Source organism: Echiichthys vipera (genome assembly GCF_963691815.1).
Source record: "Echiichthys vipera genome assembly, chromosome: X".
Taxonomy (NCBI): domain Eukaryota; kingdom Metazoa; phylum Chordata; class Actinopteri; order Perciformes; family Trachinidae; genus Echiichthys; species Echiichthys vipera.
The window spans coordinates 13,664,787-13,680,895 of NC_139825.1; the positions used below are offsets into that span (position 1 = coordinate 13,664,787).

Below are 16,109 nucleotides of genomic sequence, written 5' to 3' on the forward strand. Positions count from 1 at the left end.
TTACTGATGTGTGTGTTGGCCCTGGCCCTCAGCAGCAGTCTCACACAGTCGCTCTGGTTGTGCAGACAGCTGTAGTGCAGCGCTGTGTTTCCTGTTGACGTCTGTGCGTCCACGTTGGAGCTGAAGACAAAAGCAAACACACAAGTAGGTTAAAAAAAATGAACACACACTGAGATGGCATCACTCATTAACGTAGCCCGAGCGCACTGACCAGTTCTGAGCTAAGAAGTCCAGGATGTGCAGCGACGTCCTGTCAGCCAATAGGACGGCTAGATGTAACGCTGTCTCCCCTCTCTCCTGTTGGCATGGAAACAATCTGCTGAGTGAGTGTGTGTATTTATGGGAGTTAACCTGTATGTTTAGGATGTGTGTATACCTGTGTGTGTGAACCTGTGTGTGTGTTTGTGTACCTGTGTGTGTGTGTGTGTACCTGTGTATGTACCTGTGTGTGTATGTGTGTGTACCTGTGTGTGTGTGTGTACCTGTAAGTGTACCTATGTGTGTGTACCTGTGTGTGTGTGTGTGTGTGTGTGCATGTACCTGTGTGTGTGTGTGTGAGTGTACCTGTGTGTGTACCTGTGTGTGTGTGTGTGTGTGTGTGTGTGTTTACGTGTGTGTGTGTGTGTACCTGTGTGTGTGTACCTATGTGTGTACCTGTGTGTGTGTGTGTGTGTGTGTGTGTGTGTGTGTGTACCTGTGTGTGTGTGTGTGTGTGTGTGTACCTGTGTGTGTACCCGTGTGTGTGTGTGTGTGTACCCGTGTGTGTGTGTGTGTGTGTGTACCTGTATGTGTGTATGCAGCGGCTGGCTCAGCTCCAGCCTCTGAGCATACAGCTGGATCAGACTGTAGATGTCGCAGCTCTTGGTCGCCTCCTGCAGGCCGAGTCGCAGCGCTGAAGTTGAGCTGTGGCTCCGCCTCACAAAATAAACGTCCTGATACTTCGACAGGATGAAGTCTTTACGCTCTCCCCTACAACCACACACACACACACACACACACACACACACACACACCCACCCACACACACAGGTGTTTGTTATTCTAATGCAAAATATATTTCGCTTGTAATAAAGTCCAGACTGTACTGTGTGTGTGTGTGTGTGTGTGTGTGTGTGTGTGTGTGTGTGTGTGTGTGTGTGTGTGTGTGTGTGTGTGTGTGTGTGTGTGTGTGTGTGTGTGTGTGTGTGTCTTACATGTGGCTGTGCTGGGAGGGCTTCAACGACGGACTCAGCAGGTTAGCCTCTAGTATTTCGTTAAAACCAGAGTTACCGACATTCCTGGCCAACTGAGAAAGAAAGAAGACATACTTTTCTCACTTCCTGCACTCGCACATACAGCAAACAAACAATACCTTTTGAAAAAAGATGTTTATGGTCCGAGAGGTGAGATGTAAACTGTAACTGTAAAGGTGCTTCAGTAACAAACATCCTATCACAGAGCTTTAAATCCGGCAGGTAGAAGAAGATGTGACGATGGACTATCTTGTTATCTAACGGGGGCAGACTTACCAGCAGGTCTGAGGTCCCCAGGCTGTCCAGACTCAGAGACTGGATCCTGGAGACGTGGACCCCCATCTCCCTGTGGATCCCTGAACACTCTATACAGGTCAGGATGCCCAGGTTGGTCGAGAGCCATCCAGGATCTACAGAGAGAGAGAATTAAAGTTTTTCAAGTTTCAGAATAGAAATTAATGGAGAGACACTGAGACAGTTACTTTCACTATGGAATAATCTGCTAATTATTTACTGGATTAATTAAATGTCCCATCATAACTTCCAACTTTCATAGATTTTGTTATTTTAGTTATTTAGTTTCCATTAGCTCAAGTTGTGGATGGTACTTGTTTTGGTATCACTTCTGTCGAGGTTCAAAGGTTCCTAGAAAATGGAGTTGAAACACTGAAGACCTAGCAGGCCACGGCACATCCTGCAGAGAAACTCGTTTTTTAAATAGCATCAATAAACTACCGTCAGTAGTGGAAGCATCTTTTCTTACTCAGTAGACCCAGATTTTTAAAAATGGCAGCCGTAAACATGCGACATACAATGACAAAACACGGCCGTTCCTCTGTTTGGTTCATGAATAAAGAGAAAAAGACAAAAGGTTAATTCCTATGAAAGTTCAAAAAACTTAAACTGCTGCTTATAAAAATACCCAGGTGATTGGGGCTACTTCCGCAATATGGTACCCAAAGAACAGGCGCACTAGAGACTTCCGCGGCCGAGCCTGCCACTTCCTGTTCAGCTCCCTGGCTAACTTGAGTGGGGGTTAAATTATTTAATTGTACGGCTCTTCTCTTCTAGACTTTGTTATCGGAAATTATGTCATTTCGCAAGGGTTGTGATCTCTTTTACCATTTAAGTCAATGGGAGCAAGTATTTTTGGGCCAGCGTGTCGCGTTTAAGGTGATGTCACGCAGAAGAGAATCCCGCCTACAATGAGTCGGTACGATCCGCAGAGGAAGATGAATAAAGAAAAGCACTGGTACCAAAAAAGTGCGCAAGGCCGTACTGGAAACACGGCCGAAGATAAACAGTTGGAACAAGGGATTTTTTAAAATTAATTTTCTGATGGTTGAGAAATTAATTATTTTGGTATTAATCCAAAATAATTTAAAAAAAATATATCTGGTGCTTTTTGGGACTGATTGATTGATTGATTGACTGACTGGTTTATTGATTGATTGGTTGATTGATTGGTTGATTGATTGGTTGGTTGATTGGTTGATTGATTGACATGTTGGTTGGTTGGTTGGTTGGTTGGTTGATTGCTTGCTTGATTGATTGATTGGTTGATTGCTTGATTATTGGTTGATTGGTTGATTGGTTGATTGATAGATTGACATGTTGGTTGGTTGGTTGATTGATTGACTGGTTGATTGGTTGATTGGTTGGTTGATTGATTGACATGTTGGTTGGTTGTTTGATTGACTGGTTGATTGGTTGGTTGATTGATTGATTGATTGATTGATTGATTGATTGATTGATTGATTGATTGATTGATTGATTGATTGATTGATTGATTGATTGATTGAATACCTGGAGCTCCGCAGTCACAGCAGCTGTTGTTTCCTGGCATCCTCCTGATGTCATCAGTGATGGCCCGGGTCAGATCCTCCACGCTGCTCTCCGAACCTCCTGCCCCTCTCCTCCCCCCGTCCAGAGCCACATTCAGAGCCTCTTGTTTACTGTTACTGAGCACCGAGATCCAACTGAACACGCAGATAAAACACACATTTAAATACTTTTAATGCTTATGATACTCAACATAAGTACCAGAGACTTCCGCAGGACACTAGTCATCAGACTTTATTTAACTTTGTTTTATTTTGACTCACGCCACACACTCTGCTTCATCCTCAGCCAGGAAGTGGTACGTCCGATTATCTGGAGGAAAAAGCGTCTTTCTAGTTTATTTTACATGATCATATATTTTTTTAAAATCCATATTTGTACGTTACACACCTGTAATGAGTCACCATCACACTCATGGAACATAGTGTATGTATTATCTTTTACACACAGTATAACTCACATGTGTTTTATGAATTTATATCCCAGTATAATAAGATATGTTTATTGTTTAGAATTCAAAGTGTTATGTCATTATGGTTGATTATATTTATTATGCAGAAATACCATTTTTTATATAGATCAATATTTTCAGATATACAGTTCTGCATCTCTTCAGTCCCTTTCTGTAATATCAGGATTGCACTAATGGTTTTGCACATACACATTTTTCTGTGTGTGTGTGTGTGTGTGTGTGTGTGTGTGTGTGTGTGTGTGTGTGTGTGTGTGTGTGTGTGTGTGTGTGTGTGTGTGTGCGTGTGTGTGAGTGTGTCTTACGAGAGATGAGGTCGAAGCATTTCTTGTCCTCCACGCTGGGTTTAACCTGACAGGTGAGCAGGTTGAGTCTGGTAGGAGGTTTATTAGGCTGAGAGAGAGAGAAGATTATTATTTTTAACATTAAAGTGAAACGTCAGACTTTTTAAAGTGTGGTTATATGAGGTAATTATCCATAATCAGTGTTTTACCAACAGTAGATGGCAGAAGGACAGACAAAACCTACCTAAAAGAATCAATTCCAGTTTAAGTGTGCACTATATTTAGAATATCTTCACCGCTTTATCTTGCTGTCAGACTTCACAGTATACGGCATTTCTTAGTAGCTGTCATAATCACTCCTTTTTACTTTCTTGTTTTTGTTTATTTCATAAACCGTGGCAAGATAAAGACATGAAAATATTCTAATCACAACACACACTTGAACTGATATTTAAGTGTTTATTTAGTCCACAGCAGCTTCTCCAAACTAGCGGCCTATGAACCATCATCTACTGTAGGTAACACACTGACGATGGATCAGTATTCACGGAGGGATTAAGAGACAATGAGCCCCCGGGCACAGACATGTTGGAGGCCCCCAATTTTGTCGCCAGAGTCTAATTTAGTTGTTTTGTAGTTATTTTATTTTGGGTCTCTTAGTGGTCTCTTTACATCAATTTTTAGTTGTTTTGTAGGTCTTTGCAATGATATAGCGTCTTTTTTAGTCATTTTGCATCTCTTTGTGGTGGTTTTGCCTCTATTTTATGACTTTTTACGTTTCTGTCATCTGTTTGTTATTTTTAATCATTTCGTCTCATTTTTTGTGGTCGTTTTGTGTCTATTTTTTAGTCATTTAGCATCTCTTTGTGATCATTTTGTTGGGTTTCAGCAACATTTTATGAATCAGCACCCCTGACTTTATAGGCTCCTGGGCCTGTGCCTGGTCCATGACCTCACACAACTCCACTTCAAAAAGAAGCTAATCCCTTTAATGTTAAAGGTCAGAGGTTCACATACACACTAACACACACACACACACACACACACACACACACACACACACACACACACACACACACACACACACAAGTGAACTCACAGTGGCGTGTGCAATGGTCAGGTAACAGTTGTGAACTGAACATTTCCTCTTCTGCCACATTTTTCTCAAACTGAAACACAAACAGACACAGTTTAATCGGACAATCAATACAACAAACCACTAAACTGACTAATACTGCTGATACTGATTGTCGGTGCTGAGTCTGTGTGTACGTTAGTGTGTGTTACTTATTTATTTAGCTTTACCCATCACTCTTCTTGTAGAGGAATCCGGTCCTTTCTGTCCCGTACTGTTTGTCACCCAGCAGCTGATGCATACTGTACACCTGCTTGGGTAAAGAGTCCTACACACATACACACACACACACACACACACACACAGTGATCACCTGTTTAACAGTATTATAATGTTAGTAAGTGTCAGGGTTTTAAGTCTCTGACCTGCTCTGTGTGTACGACCGGCCTAAGCTGATCTCTGAGAGTCACGAGCTGCTTCTTCTCCTCCTCCTGACGCTGCTTCACCTGCAGACACACAACAGCTCACCTGAAACACATGCGTCCAACTCATCCCGACTAACATACTACTATTATTACTACTATTAAACCAAAATCATGTTCATTCTCATTCAGCTAATTCAGCTATTGAAACAGTCAGTTATCTGCACTTTATACACTCTCACATAGATTTTATTAGCCTGAAATCAGACAGAATTGTCAACTAGTTACACTAAACTAAACAAAACAATATATATCCACTGTTGTAGCTTCCCACTGTACAAAAGTGAAGCCAAATTATCCAGGGTACAGGCGCCGCCATGTTGTAATGTTGGCGTCCGTGTGCTTGTGATCGAGCGGCAGAGTCACGTCATTGTAGTGACGATTACAGCTGTCAATCTAGAAATTTCATTTTCTTTTTGTCTAATTGTATTTTGTCTGAAAATATAATAGAATTGCAATAATAATATTGTTTTGCTTAAACATGATGACATTTTTTATTATTATTAAAAAAGAGTCAATCACAGTTGTCAATCATGATGTTTCACCCCATTTTTATAGCCCTAAATAACTAATGAAACCAAACGTAGGAGAAAAACAAACACTTAAACAAACATCAATATGAGTGATAAAAACTACCTACGTCGATGGAAAGCATCTTTGGGAAAAATGTATTTGGGGAGTACTTTGAGTTGTTAGTTTTTTAGTTAGGCTCCTGTCCTTTCAGCATGGAGGGGGAGGGGCTTAATATACCTGTTCTGCAGTCAGCCAACAGGGGGCAATCCAGAGATTTTGGCCATAGACTGTATAAAAATGGACGTAGCATCTATGTTGAGGTCCTTTCTCAACTTGATCCAATCATATTCGTCTACGGGAGTCGCTATCTTGTCAGACTTTGACTCCTCCTTATTTCCTCTGACCAAAAAAGGGCATGTATGTGACTTTGGGGGGAGGGAGATATGTCCATCTGGCTGACGTTTACCTCCGAGGAGAAGTGAGGGTCAAGGGCTAGCTGTCACTCAAGAGGCCACGCCCCTAATTATTCATAAACTTTAACCTCCAATAAAATAAAAACTAGCCTGGTACCAAAAGAATTCAGCCCCCTCAGTGTTGTAATGGAGATATGACCTAAACATACAGACTAGGATGTTCTTTTGTCCCAGGCCTTAAACAGGTTTAATTATGCTGAAAACGGCTGTTTAACATGGGGGTCAATGAGAAACTGCTCTATTGTGGTTTTGGCTTCACTTTTGGGGAGCGTTCAAGCCTTGCATCTTTATAAACAGTCAAAACTGTGTGGTAGTAACGGAGAAGAGTACAGCTGAACCTATGACATGAGAACGTTTAACTAACGTGGTTGTAAACACACAGCTTGACAACAGCATTCGTCTTCTCTATGGTGCTTATTGGCTAATCATCAGTCCACCCTGCAGCGCTGATTGGCCCGTCGGTGTTTTTAACCGAGAAACCACAGCTTCATGTCACATTGAGGCGAGTCAGTCAACTTGATAGAGTGGATCCGGGAAAATATTCTACTCTACTACGACAAATTCTTATCATAATGTCTTGTTTTTTCTAGTCCATTTCTAGAAGATTTTAACTTAGTTTATTATTAATTTTATTTAAAAATTGTTTTTTAAGGGTACTTATTTTAGTATTGTATCATATATATGTAAAAATATCATATATCAAATAGTGATAATTATACCAACAGATAAAAATAACTTCTCTCTCCTTCATGCTCTCATCTAAAATCCACACACCCATAAGAAAGGGAGTCATTTGACTCATTTAAAAATCAATTCAGATAGGGTTTGTTCACTTTAATGTTCTTTGACTGCAGGGGGAAAAGAAATTAGCCAAAACACAACACCAACAGTCTGTGAGCACCCCCTACAGTCTGCACTACAACCGCAGTATTAAAGCTTGCATGTTGCCGTACCGTGTTCAGGACTCCGTTCAGCTCCTCCATGTACTGCTTCAACCTCTGAGTGGTGGAAACACACTCCTGCAGGAAACTACACACACATACACACACACACACACACGCCGTCTTCAGACAAAGTATCTGGAGTTTCTCATTCACACATGCAGCACACAACATGATGTGTGTTCTTACTTGTTGTGGCTGTGGTAGTGTTTGATGAGGTTCTGCAGAAGGTCGACTCCTCTCTTCGTTTTTATCTCGTTAACCTTGATAAGATACTGAGAGAGAGAGAGAGAGAGAGAGAGAGAGAATGAGAGAGAGAGAGAGAGAGAGAGAGAGAGAGAGAGAGAGAGAGATCCATCCGCATCCAAAACAGCACTAATACTGCTCAAAATAACACCAAACTTCTGCAGTAGCATGAGAAGAGTCCTTACACATAAAACGAAGCCCTCCAAAAAAGAGTGTGGTACAAGTCTGTGCCTTACCACTAGGTTCATGTTGGAGGAATTTACAAGAAGGAATTTATTTTTAATAAACTTTGGCTTCGCCGAATCATGCTACTGCAGAGGTTTGGTGTTATTTTGAGCAATATTAGTGTTTAAAAATTATTTTTTGGATGCGTTCACCGCACCGCCCTGAGCTAATCAGTGTTAGCTCTTTGGGGCTGTTAGCGTCTCTCCAGACATTCTCCATACATGGTTGATCAACGGGAAAAACTGACTCGACGGCTTATTTAATGTATTTTCATGCCAAAAAAGAACGCGGGGTCCATTTTCACCAGACTTAGACTGTAAAGTTAAAGTTGGTAACTTTCTGCAAAAATATTCATATTATTTTTTCATATTTGTTGAAACTGTCACTATATCCCTGAGAAAGTGAAGTATCTTTACCTCTCTCTCTCTCTCTGCTCCAACTGTCATCTGCTAGTTTCCACCACTAAACGTTACACTAAAATATGTTCACTTCATGAGAGAAATATGCAATACAGAAACAAAATGTTGATTCATAGTTGATCAGCGCTGCCTAGTGTCACAGTTTGATCGTAGTTCAGAGCAGTCAGTGCGTCACTGACTCCTTTGCTCTGATTGGTCTGATAGCAGATGAAATTAGACAGAGAGAAGTAAAGATACTTTTTCACTTGTCTCATAGTGCTGTCAGTATATAGCGACAATTTCCGCAAATATATTTTACAGAAAGTTACAGACTTCAGCTTTAACATAAATTTAAACAAACCTACTTGTTAGGAAAAGAGTCTGGTTGGAGTTACGTATGTAAGTGCGTTAAGTGCGTATGTAAGTTATCTAACTAAAAAAAACAAGTCAAAGTTGACATTTGGCTTCATACGGGACATGAATGGGTGAAAGTCCTGTGTTTGGAGACGGACAACAAGAAGGAAGATAAAAAATAAGGAGGAGGTAAAGGTGAAGGAGCAGGAGGAGGCGGCAGAGTCACAACTGACCTCACACATGCTCAGTTGGAAGGAGCGTCTCTCTTTCTCAAGCTCCTCTGCAATCTCTCCTCCGCTGACCTCGTTCCTCACCATACCGTACTGACGAGCCAACTCCCTCTTTTCCTTCTCCACCTGCTTACTGCGCACACACACACACACACACACACACACACACACGCACGCACACACACACAAACACACATGCACACACGCATAAACAAACACGCACACACGCACACACACACACACACACACACACACACACACACAAAATCAACACTCCACTGAGAAGAGGACTAGCTTGATTAAAAAAGCTTAATGCCAGACATAATAACAGGTTTTTAATACAGTTTTTCTCAATTGCTAAAACACTAAACCCTGTTGTCTGAACCAATTTCTCTGTTGCCTGAACACACTGATTGAATCAATCACTCTTTTGGCAAAACCATGAGCACTTTTCCCCTGTTTAGACACAACTTACCAACACATTTTCATTGTGATGCACATGTGCTGCATAATGGTGAGCACAGGTGGCAAAAGTCAAACACAATTAAAGCACGGTTGCCACCACTTGAACACAACAACTCAAAATTGATCACACTTGTGGCTAATGATGTGAGGGAATATATAAAGCCAGTTCAGAGAGCACTGATTTGTGAGGCACTACAATGGATAGAAATCTAAGAGGAAGAGTTTGTGTGAGAGGAGGTCGAGGAGGTCGAGGAGGTCAAGGTGGTCGAGGTGGTCAGCGAAGACAAAGAACAGTAATATCTGACGAAATCAGAGCTACTGTGATTGACCATGTTCTTGTCCATGGTATGAGCATGAGGGAGGCCGGACAAAGTGTACAACCAAACATCGTTGATTCACCGTGTCCACCATAATCCGAAGATTTAGAGAAGAGAACAGCTAATTATCTTTTTTGACATTATAGTAAAGTATGTAAATGTTGAGAGCAAATTACTGTATGACATATTACAGTATATACTGTACCACAGTATACTGTAAGTAAACATACGTTTCAGTACATCACTGTGCCAATGTACAGTAGTATTGTAATGGAGGGTTAGTCTAACTGTCTGTAGGCCTAGTTTTCCATGTTTATGTTTTGTAACTGCATGTTCTCTTTTTGTAGAATTAAAAGACTGCCACATAAGGGTGTGAGGACAGGTATGTTGATATGGTCCGTGAGGACAATGCCGAACTGTACACAAGTGGCAAATGCATACGGTTTCTGTTTGTTTTGAACAAATAATATGTGTACTGTAAATGCAAAAGATCTTTGTTTTTTGTACTGTACAAGTGCTACATGTTAATGCACAAGTTTTCTGTTTTTTGTCTTTGTGTAAAGTGCTAAATGCAAGTTTTTTTGTTTTGCAACATGCATTCAGCTTCATGTCCTGAGCATTGTGTTTTCTATTTTTCTATGTAGTGTTTAGTGGCTGCTCAGTAGTGTTTTTAATTTTGATTGACTTGGGGCATGATTTGACAACAAAGTTCAGTTTTGGGCACAGATTGAACTGTTTTGAGGTGAAAGTTTGGTTTTGCAAGAAGAGTCTGAGGTTTTGTGAACGTAGCTTGAAAATTGGGGTTTGTATTCAAAGTTTAGAGAAAAGGAGAGAAGCGTTCAAGAAATGTGTCTTAGCAATCGAGAAAAACTGTAAAGAGTAGCAACTGACTTTTCAACATGTTTATTTTCTCCTTTATATTTTTTTATTTTGTCCTGATGAAGACGCTTTATGTTGCTGCACATCTTTAAAAATTCCCATTGTCCTTTTATCTTTTATCATCACATTTTGTTCTTTTAACAACTGGAACAAAGTACAACAAGCTGAATAGAAGGGTGTGTGTGTGTGTGTGTGTGTGTGTGTGTGTGTGTGTGTGTGTGTGTGTGTGTGTGTGTGTGTGTGTGTGTCTGTGTTTGTGTGTGTGTGTGTGTGTGTGTGTGTGTGTGTGTGTGTGTGTGTGTGTGTGTGTGTGTGTGTGTGTGTGTGTGTGTGTGTGTGTGTTTGTATGGTGAGGTGAGAAACAAAGGTGAGGACAAATTCAATAAAACAAGAGTAAAATATTTTCATAAAAGTGGTGTTAGCTTCCGATAAAAGTACATACGCTGGTGAGCTTCTTTTTGTACACAGCATCCATATGGGGCTCAAACCATCATTTGCTGTTGATCACAGTACTGAGATATTTATACACCCACTAACCACTGGACAAACTTGTAGGTCATATTGATGTTCATCATTTGACCTTTGAACTGGTTACAATATTTTTAGACGTCTATGACAGCTGCGGGAAATGTACATTACATTTTCATGTTTTTCTGGTTTATTTTGAATAATCAAGTTATTAATGTATGCATATAGGTATTTTTGCATGTATCTGTTTTTGTTATTTGGAAAAGCAATCTGTGGTAAATAATTTCATGGTAGCCTATCCACCTTATTATGATAGAACTCTCCGACAGGCAAATACTTAGGCAAGACACCCATCTTCCCCCTCCTGAATGCTGTATGTTTGAGGTGGTGGCAGCCTAGAGGAGTGCCATGTTAGTATTATTATTATTATTACAGACGTAGTCTAAAATTAGTCTAAATTTGATGTTGAAAAGTCGTCCACAAACAACCACATTTAGACTATAAATAGCCCTTACATGAAGGTCCCACGGACGTCAACATTGGACGTTTTCTCTTATTCATAGATGATCAGAAGGGTGTGCTAAAACCCTTTTCATCGTCTTTGCGCGATGAGTCGAAATTAGAAAAAGATTATCTCAATGTCGAGATTTTTTTTGGGGGGGGGGGAGACTTTGACTCATTGTCATTCATGGCCATCCCACAGCTGCTACACACATGCCCAGGATTCTCCAAAAACACAAATAATAACAGAGAGCGTTCATGTAAATTACTTTTCACTCACAATCTGCTCTCATAGTCCCTCCATGCTCGATCAAAGGGCTTCTTCAGATCCTACAAAGAGAGACAGAGGAAGATTTTAGATTCAGCGATGAGGCTAAACACTTCAGACGTCCTGAGGCTGTGAAAAGCTGCTACGATGATAATAATAACTTGTAAATAACTGGGCTGTGAAAGATAAAGTCCTTACCCCTTTCACCTCCCTCAGGTCTCCTTTAACCAGAGAGTCCAGGAAGAAGTTGATGTTGTGGAGCATGCTCTTTAACTGCACACAAACATTCATAAAATGTGATTAAAGCAACTTCCACTGTCAACATTACAGACATATCCGAATCTATCGGGATCTGGACTTTCTGACGTGAAAACCTTTTTTTACAGAAGATTTAACGCAGAAAACAAAACTTGCGGTGATTTAGAAATGCTGTCATATAGCTAATTATTTTATTCATATTTATTTAAATGTTAAGTAACTGACTGATACTGGACATACAGTACTATCCAGATATTTATTTATTTTTTATTTATATAAATGGCCAGCAATTGAGTGATGCTGAAAATTGTGTTTATTTAGCTATTTATTTATTTTTTTTCATTAAAATGTAAGGTTTTACTTTTCCAACAAGTGTGTTGCTGTTTATTGCTTTGCATTTATGTTTGGTTTGATTTGTTCTTACTTTTGTCTTTATGTTTATTTTATTTTTTGTAAGGTGACCTTGAGTGTCATGAAAGGCGCTCGTAATTAGAATGCTGAACAGTATGTTTACTTAGCTGTTTATCTATTTTTATTTATTTAATTTGTCAGCATTTGAGTGAAACTGAGCATGTTGTTATTTAACATGATTTATTTTTATTTATTTAAACATGCCTTATCAGTGTGGCCCTATGGACCTGTTAAAAACTAATCATAGGTTCTTAATTGGAGAGTTTGGAGTGATCCGTTCAGAGCCAATTGGTTTTGAGACATTTTTCAACTGAGATTTGGACCAAAGTCAACTGTTTATTTGTTTTGGATTTTTTAAGATTAAATTAAGTGATTTTTGCACTTAAGACCGCAACCACCAGTTAAGAGACAATCGGGTCACATGACTACTGACCTCTGTGGCGACGCATGGCACCGCTGTCCGAGACGACTTACCAGGTTCTTCATTGGGGAGAGCAGCTCTTTAGAAAAGTCTGCCAGTCGGCAGAAGGCGGAGCCGACTTCTGTCTCTCCGTTTGAGTGACAGTTGACCGACAGCTTCTCCATCGAGTTAATGTAGTGCTCCAGGTGAGACACATGATCTGAGTGAGAGAAGAGGTGTTAGGAGAGCAAGTACCGTGCGTGTGTGTGTGTGTGTGTGTGTGTGTGTGTGTGTGTGTGTGTGTGTGTGTGTGAGTGTGTGTGTGTGTGTGTTCACCTTGTCCAGATGTGTATTTGGCTTTGGCAGCTTTCTTCATCTTCTGCAACACCAACCGGTCACTGTCCAAAACCTGAACACACACACACACACACACACACACACACAAACACACACACACACACACACACACACACACACACACACACACACACACACACACACACACACACACACACACACACACACACACACACACACACACACACACACACACACACACACACTTTAACGTTCATACATTTAATGAGTTCTCCTGAAAACACGATTTGTGGACTTTTTGGTGGTTTTCTTACATTTTTTTTCCTGTATTTTCATTATCATTGATTATTCCTGAAATTATTAATGTGCGATTCATTCAGTCATGTTTCAGATATTGTGATCATCTGTGTGTGACTTTAACTTTTGTTGATGAGGACAGCCTGGTGTGCTCTGTTGTTGGTTTAATGCTCACACATCCATGTGTTTGTAGGCTGTATCTGACCTGTCCATGTCTTATTTGTGTCGGTAAACTATAAACTGTAGTACATCCTGCACCTTCTCAGCCAAGAATTGTTATTTAGGTTGTTACATTTTCATCCTTATTTTTGGTTATTATGTTTTTTTTACATAATGTATTTATTTTATTGTTTTTATTTTTTATTATCATTTTTATTTTTATTTATTGATATATATTTAATACTATTTATTCATTTATTTTTTATTTTATCTATTTATATTTTATTTATATTTAAATGTTCAAACTTTAACAAATCACTCTATATGATGTAATTGATGCATTGAATTATTAGATAGAATAGATAAGGACAAGACAAGCATAGTGCTTCTTCCTACGCCTTTGTTGCTTATTTGTTCACCGTTATTGGTTATTTTGTTGTTGTTGTTTTTTTATGTACACATTTTCTTATTTTCTTCAAATGTTCCAAATAAAGATTATTCAATTCAATTCAGCAGTGTTGTGTGCCATGTGGAGGTTTGATGTGGTCATTAAAGGGAGACAAGAGTTTTGCCCATTTGTTCTTCCTTTACATGTCTTCTTTCAGACCGGTGGAAAGAAAACATCCAAATTAAACATTTAGGTGTTTATTTAACTTCACTTTGCCTGTCTGTCTGTAGATTTCCCCTAAATTCACCAGGGTTTAGCATAAGATAATGCCTCATTTGTATATTTAAACACAACATTACAGAAAACATGTAATACAAAAAACAATTGTCTTAATGTGAGTAATAATTTGGGGAAGTTTCATGGCGCTATGTTAGCCAATATTTTTGACTCTATTCACCTGTAGCGTTTAAAAATCCATACATTTAATGACCAGTCTCTTAAAAATGTCTTTGTTCGCACTCTGAGACCAAAATTCTGATTTATGGAGAGATATCTATGAAAACCCTTGACTCTAACATGTCAACAAAATAAAACATGAATTTTTAACCTGGTTTTATCCAAATAGCTCATAATTTCAGGTAACATTTCAGAAATAACTGTCTTAATGTCAGTAATCATCTGAGAAGTTTCATGGTGATATCTATTATATATTTTTTTCCCCTATTCACCTGCAGTGTCTCTAATTAAATGAAGATACATCAGATAATGTGCTGACATAAAGCAAGTACTGTAGGTCTACATTCATGTTGTGGGGAAAATACAAAATTTTTTCACGTTTAAATATGCTGAGTTACACTCACACACTTGCATTTGAAAGAATATTTGTGGATTTTATATATTACGGAAGAACGTTTGATATCCTTGCGAACAATTGGAAGTGAGAAAAAAAGTATTTTCGAAGCGATGACCCCTGAGTGTGTTCACGTAGAGGCACTAATTTGAATGCTGACTCAACACACACACACAGACCCAGGAATGTAGCTGTCGGAGAACAAAGCTTGTCCTGTGTGTGTGTGTGTGTGTGTGTGTGTCAGTTTACAGGCAACATCACTGTCTTTATTATTTCTGGGTGACTCAGACCACAGAGGCCCGTTATTTCAGAGAAGACTTTTTTTTGACTCCTCATGGAAGGAAAAAAGCAAAAGGTGCTGCTGATACATTTCTATTCAAGTGTCACAGTGTGACAGTTTAGTTTAGTTTATTTAGGATCCCCATTACCTGCAGCAAATGCTGCGCTATATCACATTGATATCAATATTACTCAATCATACTAAATACCATATTCATATCAATGTCTGATAATCTATTCCATATTGATATCAATATAACAGTGTAAATGCAAGCACAACACCAGACACCAATCACTCATTTTATTATTTACGCATGTATGTCTCCGGTGAAAATGCTCCATACTGGTGGCAACGTTCCAAATAAAAGATCAGGTCTGATTTATCTGAAAGTATTGAATTTTTATGCTGATAGTGATTTTTGCATCAATCTGATATCGTAATTTCTTTTTTTCATGGTATTTAATTCACTGGATTTACGGAGGTTGACCAGATGTCCCCGGTTTTCAATGTGAATGAAAGATCACAAAATGGAATATGGGAAAAAATGAAAATACATAAATGTTGACCAAACGACACGTATAGTTGCACACCCTGCGACTCATAGGCTAAAGCCAGAACAAGCGCCTCCAGCCCAGAGCTCAGGGCACAATGCCCATCTATAATGCCCACAGTTTGGTATTTTGATTGGTGGAATAGGCTGGAGGATTGGCTACAGGTACGAGTTTCTTTCATTATTTCATGATCTATTCAGCCAGCTATAGTACACACAGTGAAATATCATTGATTGGATAGGCAAACCAAAGGTGGTCTTGTGTTGCCGTTTATTATCTATGAATGGAAAACTGATTCCACCACCTTAAAACCAGGTCTTTTCTAAAACCATTTACCCCAGGTTGTCATTCAACATGAACTGTGGCATTTTCCATTTCAAACTCATCCCCAAATCTTGTGAAAATCCTATGGTGTAAGGAGGAAGACTTAGTGTCTGGCTGATAACTGTTTATTACAGCTGTTGTTATGGATGTTCTTGTCGTTAATCACTTCCTTTCCAATTTAGGAGAAATAGAGTGAGAGAAACTGCTTTAT

The 16,109-nt window shown here is 39.4% G+C and overlaps 1 protein-coding gene across 1 annotated transcript in view; it reads right to left on the reverse strand.

Annotated features, from left to right (window-relative positions):
* Nucleotides 1–16,109, reverse strand: part of unm_sa1614 (un-named sa1614) — a gene marked incomplete at its 5' end in the record, with an annotated part of 45,493 nt that overhangs the window by 18,541 nt on the left and 10,843 nt on the right. Inside the window, 18 exons of the mRNA XM_083939914.1 lie at nt 5–120; nt 212–297; nt 783–969; nt 1,194–1,285; nt 1,509–1,642; nt 3,039–3,211; nt 3,338–3,386; nt 3,849–3,936; nt 4,927–4,996; nt 5,133–5,230; nt 5,328–5,408; nt 7,324–7,399; nt 7,501–7,586; nt 8,768–8,897; nt 11,675–11,724; nt 11,861–11,935; nt 12,806–12,951; nt 13,068–13,140. Coding sequence (XP_083796040.1) covers nt 5–120; nt 212–297; nt 783–969; nt 1,194–1,285; nt 1,509–1,642; nt 3,039–3,211; nt 3,338–3,386; nt 3,849–3,936; nt 4,927–4,996; nt 5,133–5,230; nt 5,328–5,408; nt 7,324–7,399; nt 7,501–7,586; nt 8,768–8,897; nt 11,675–11,724; nt 11,861–11,935; nt 12,806–12,951; nt 13,068–13,140 — 1,810 coding nt within the window. The remainder of the gene's footprint in view (nt 1–4; nt 121–211; nt 298–782; nt 970–1,193; nt 1,286–1,508; nt 1,643–3,038; nt 3,212–3,337; nt 3,387–3,848; nt 3,937–4,926; nt 4,997–5,132; nt 5,231–5,327; nt 5,409–7,323; nt 7,400–7,500; nt 7,587–8,767; nt 8,898–11,674; nt 11,725–11,860; nt 11,936–12,805; nt 12,952–13,067; nt 13,141–16,109) is intronic.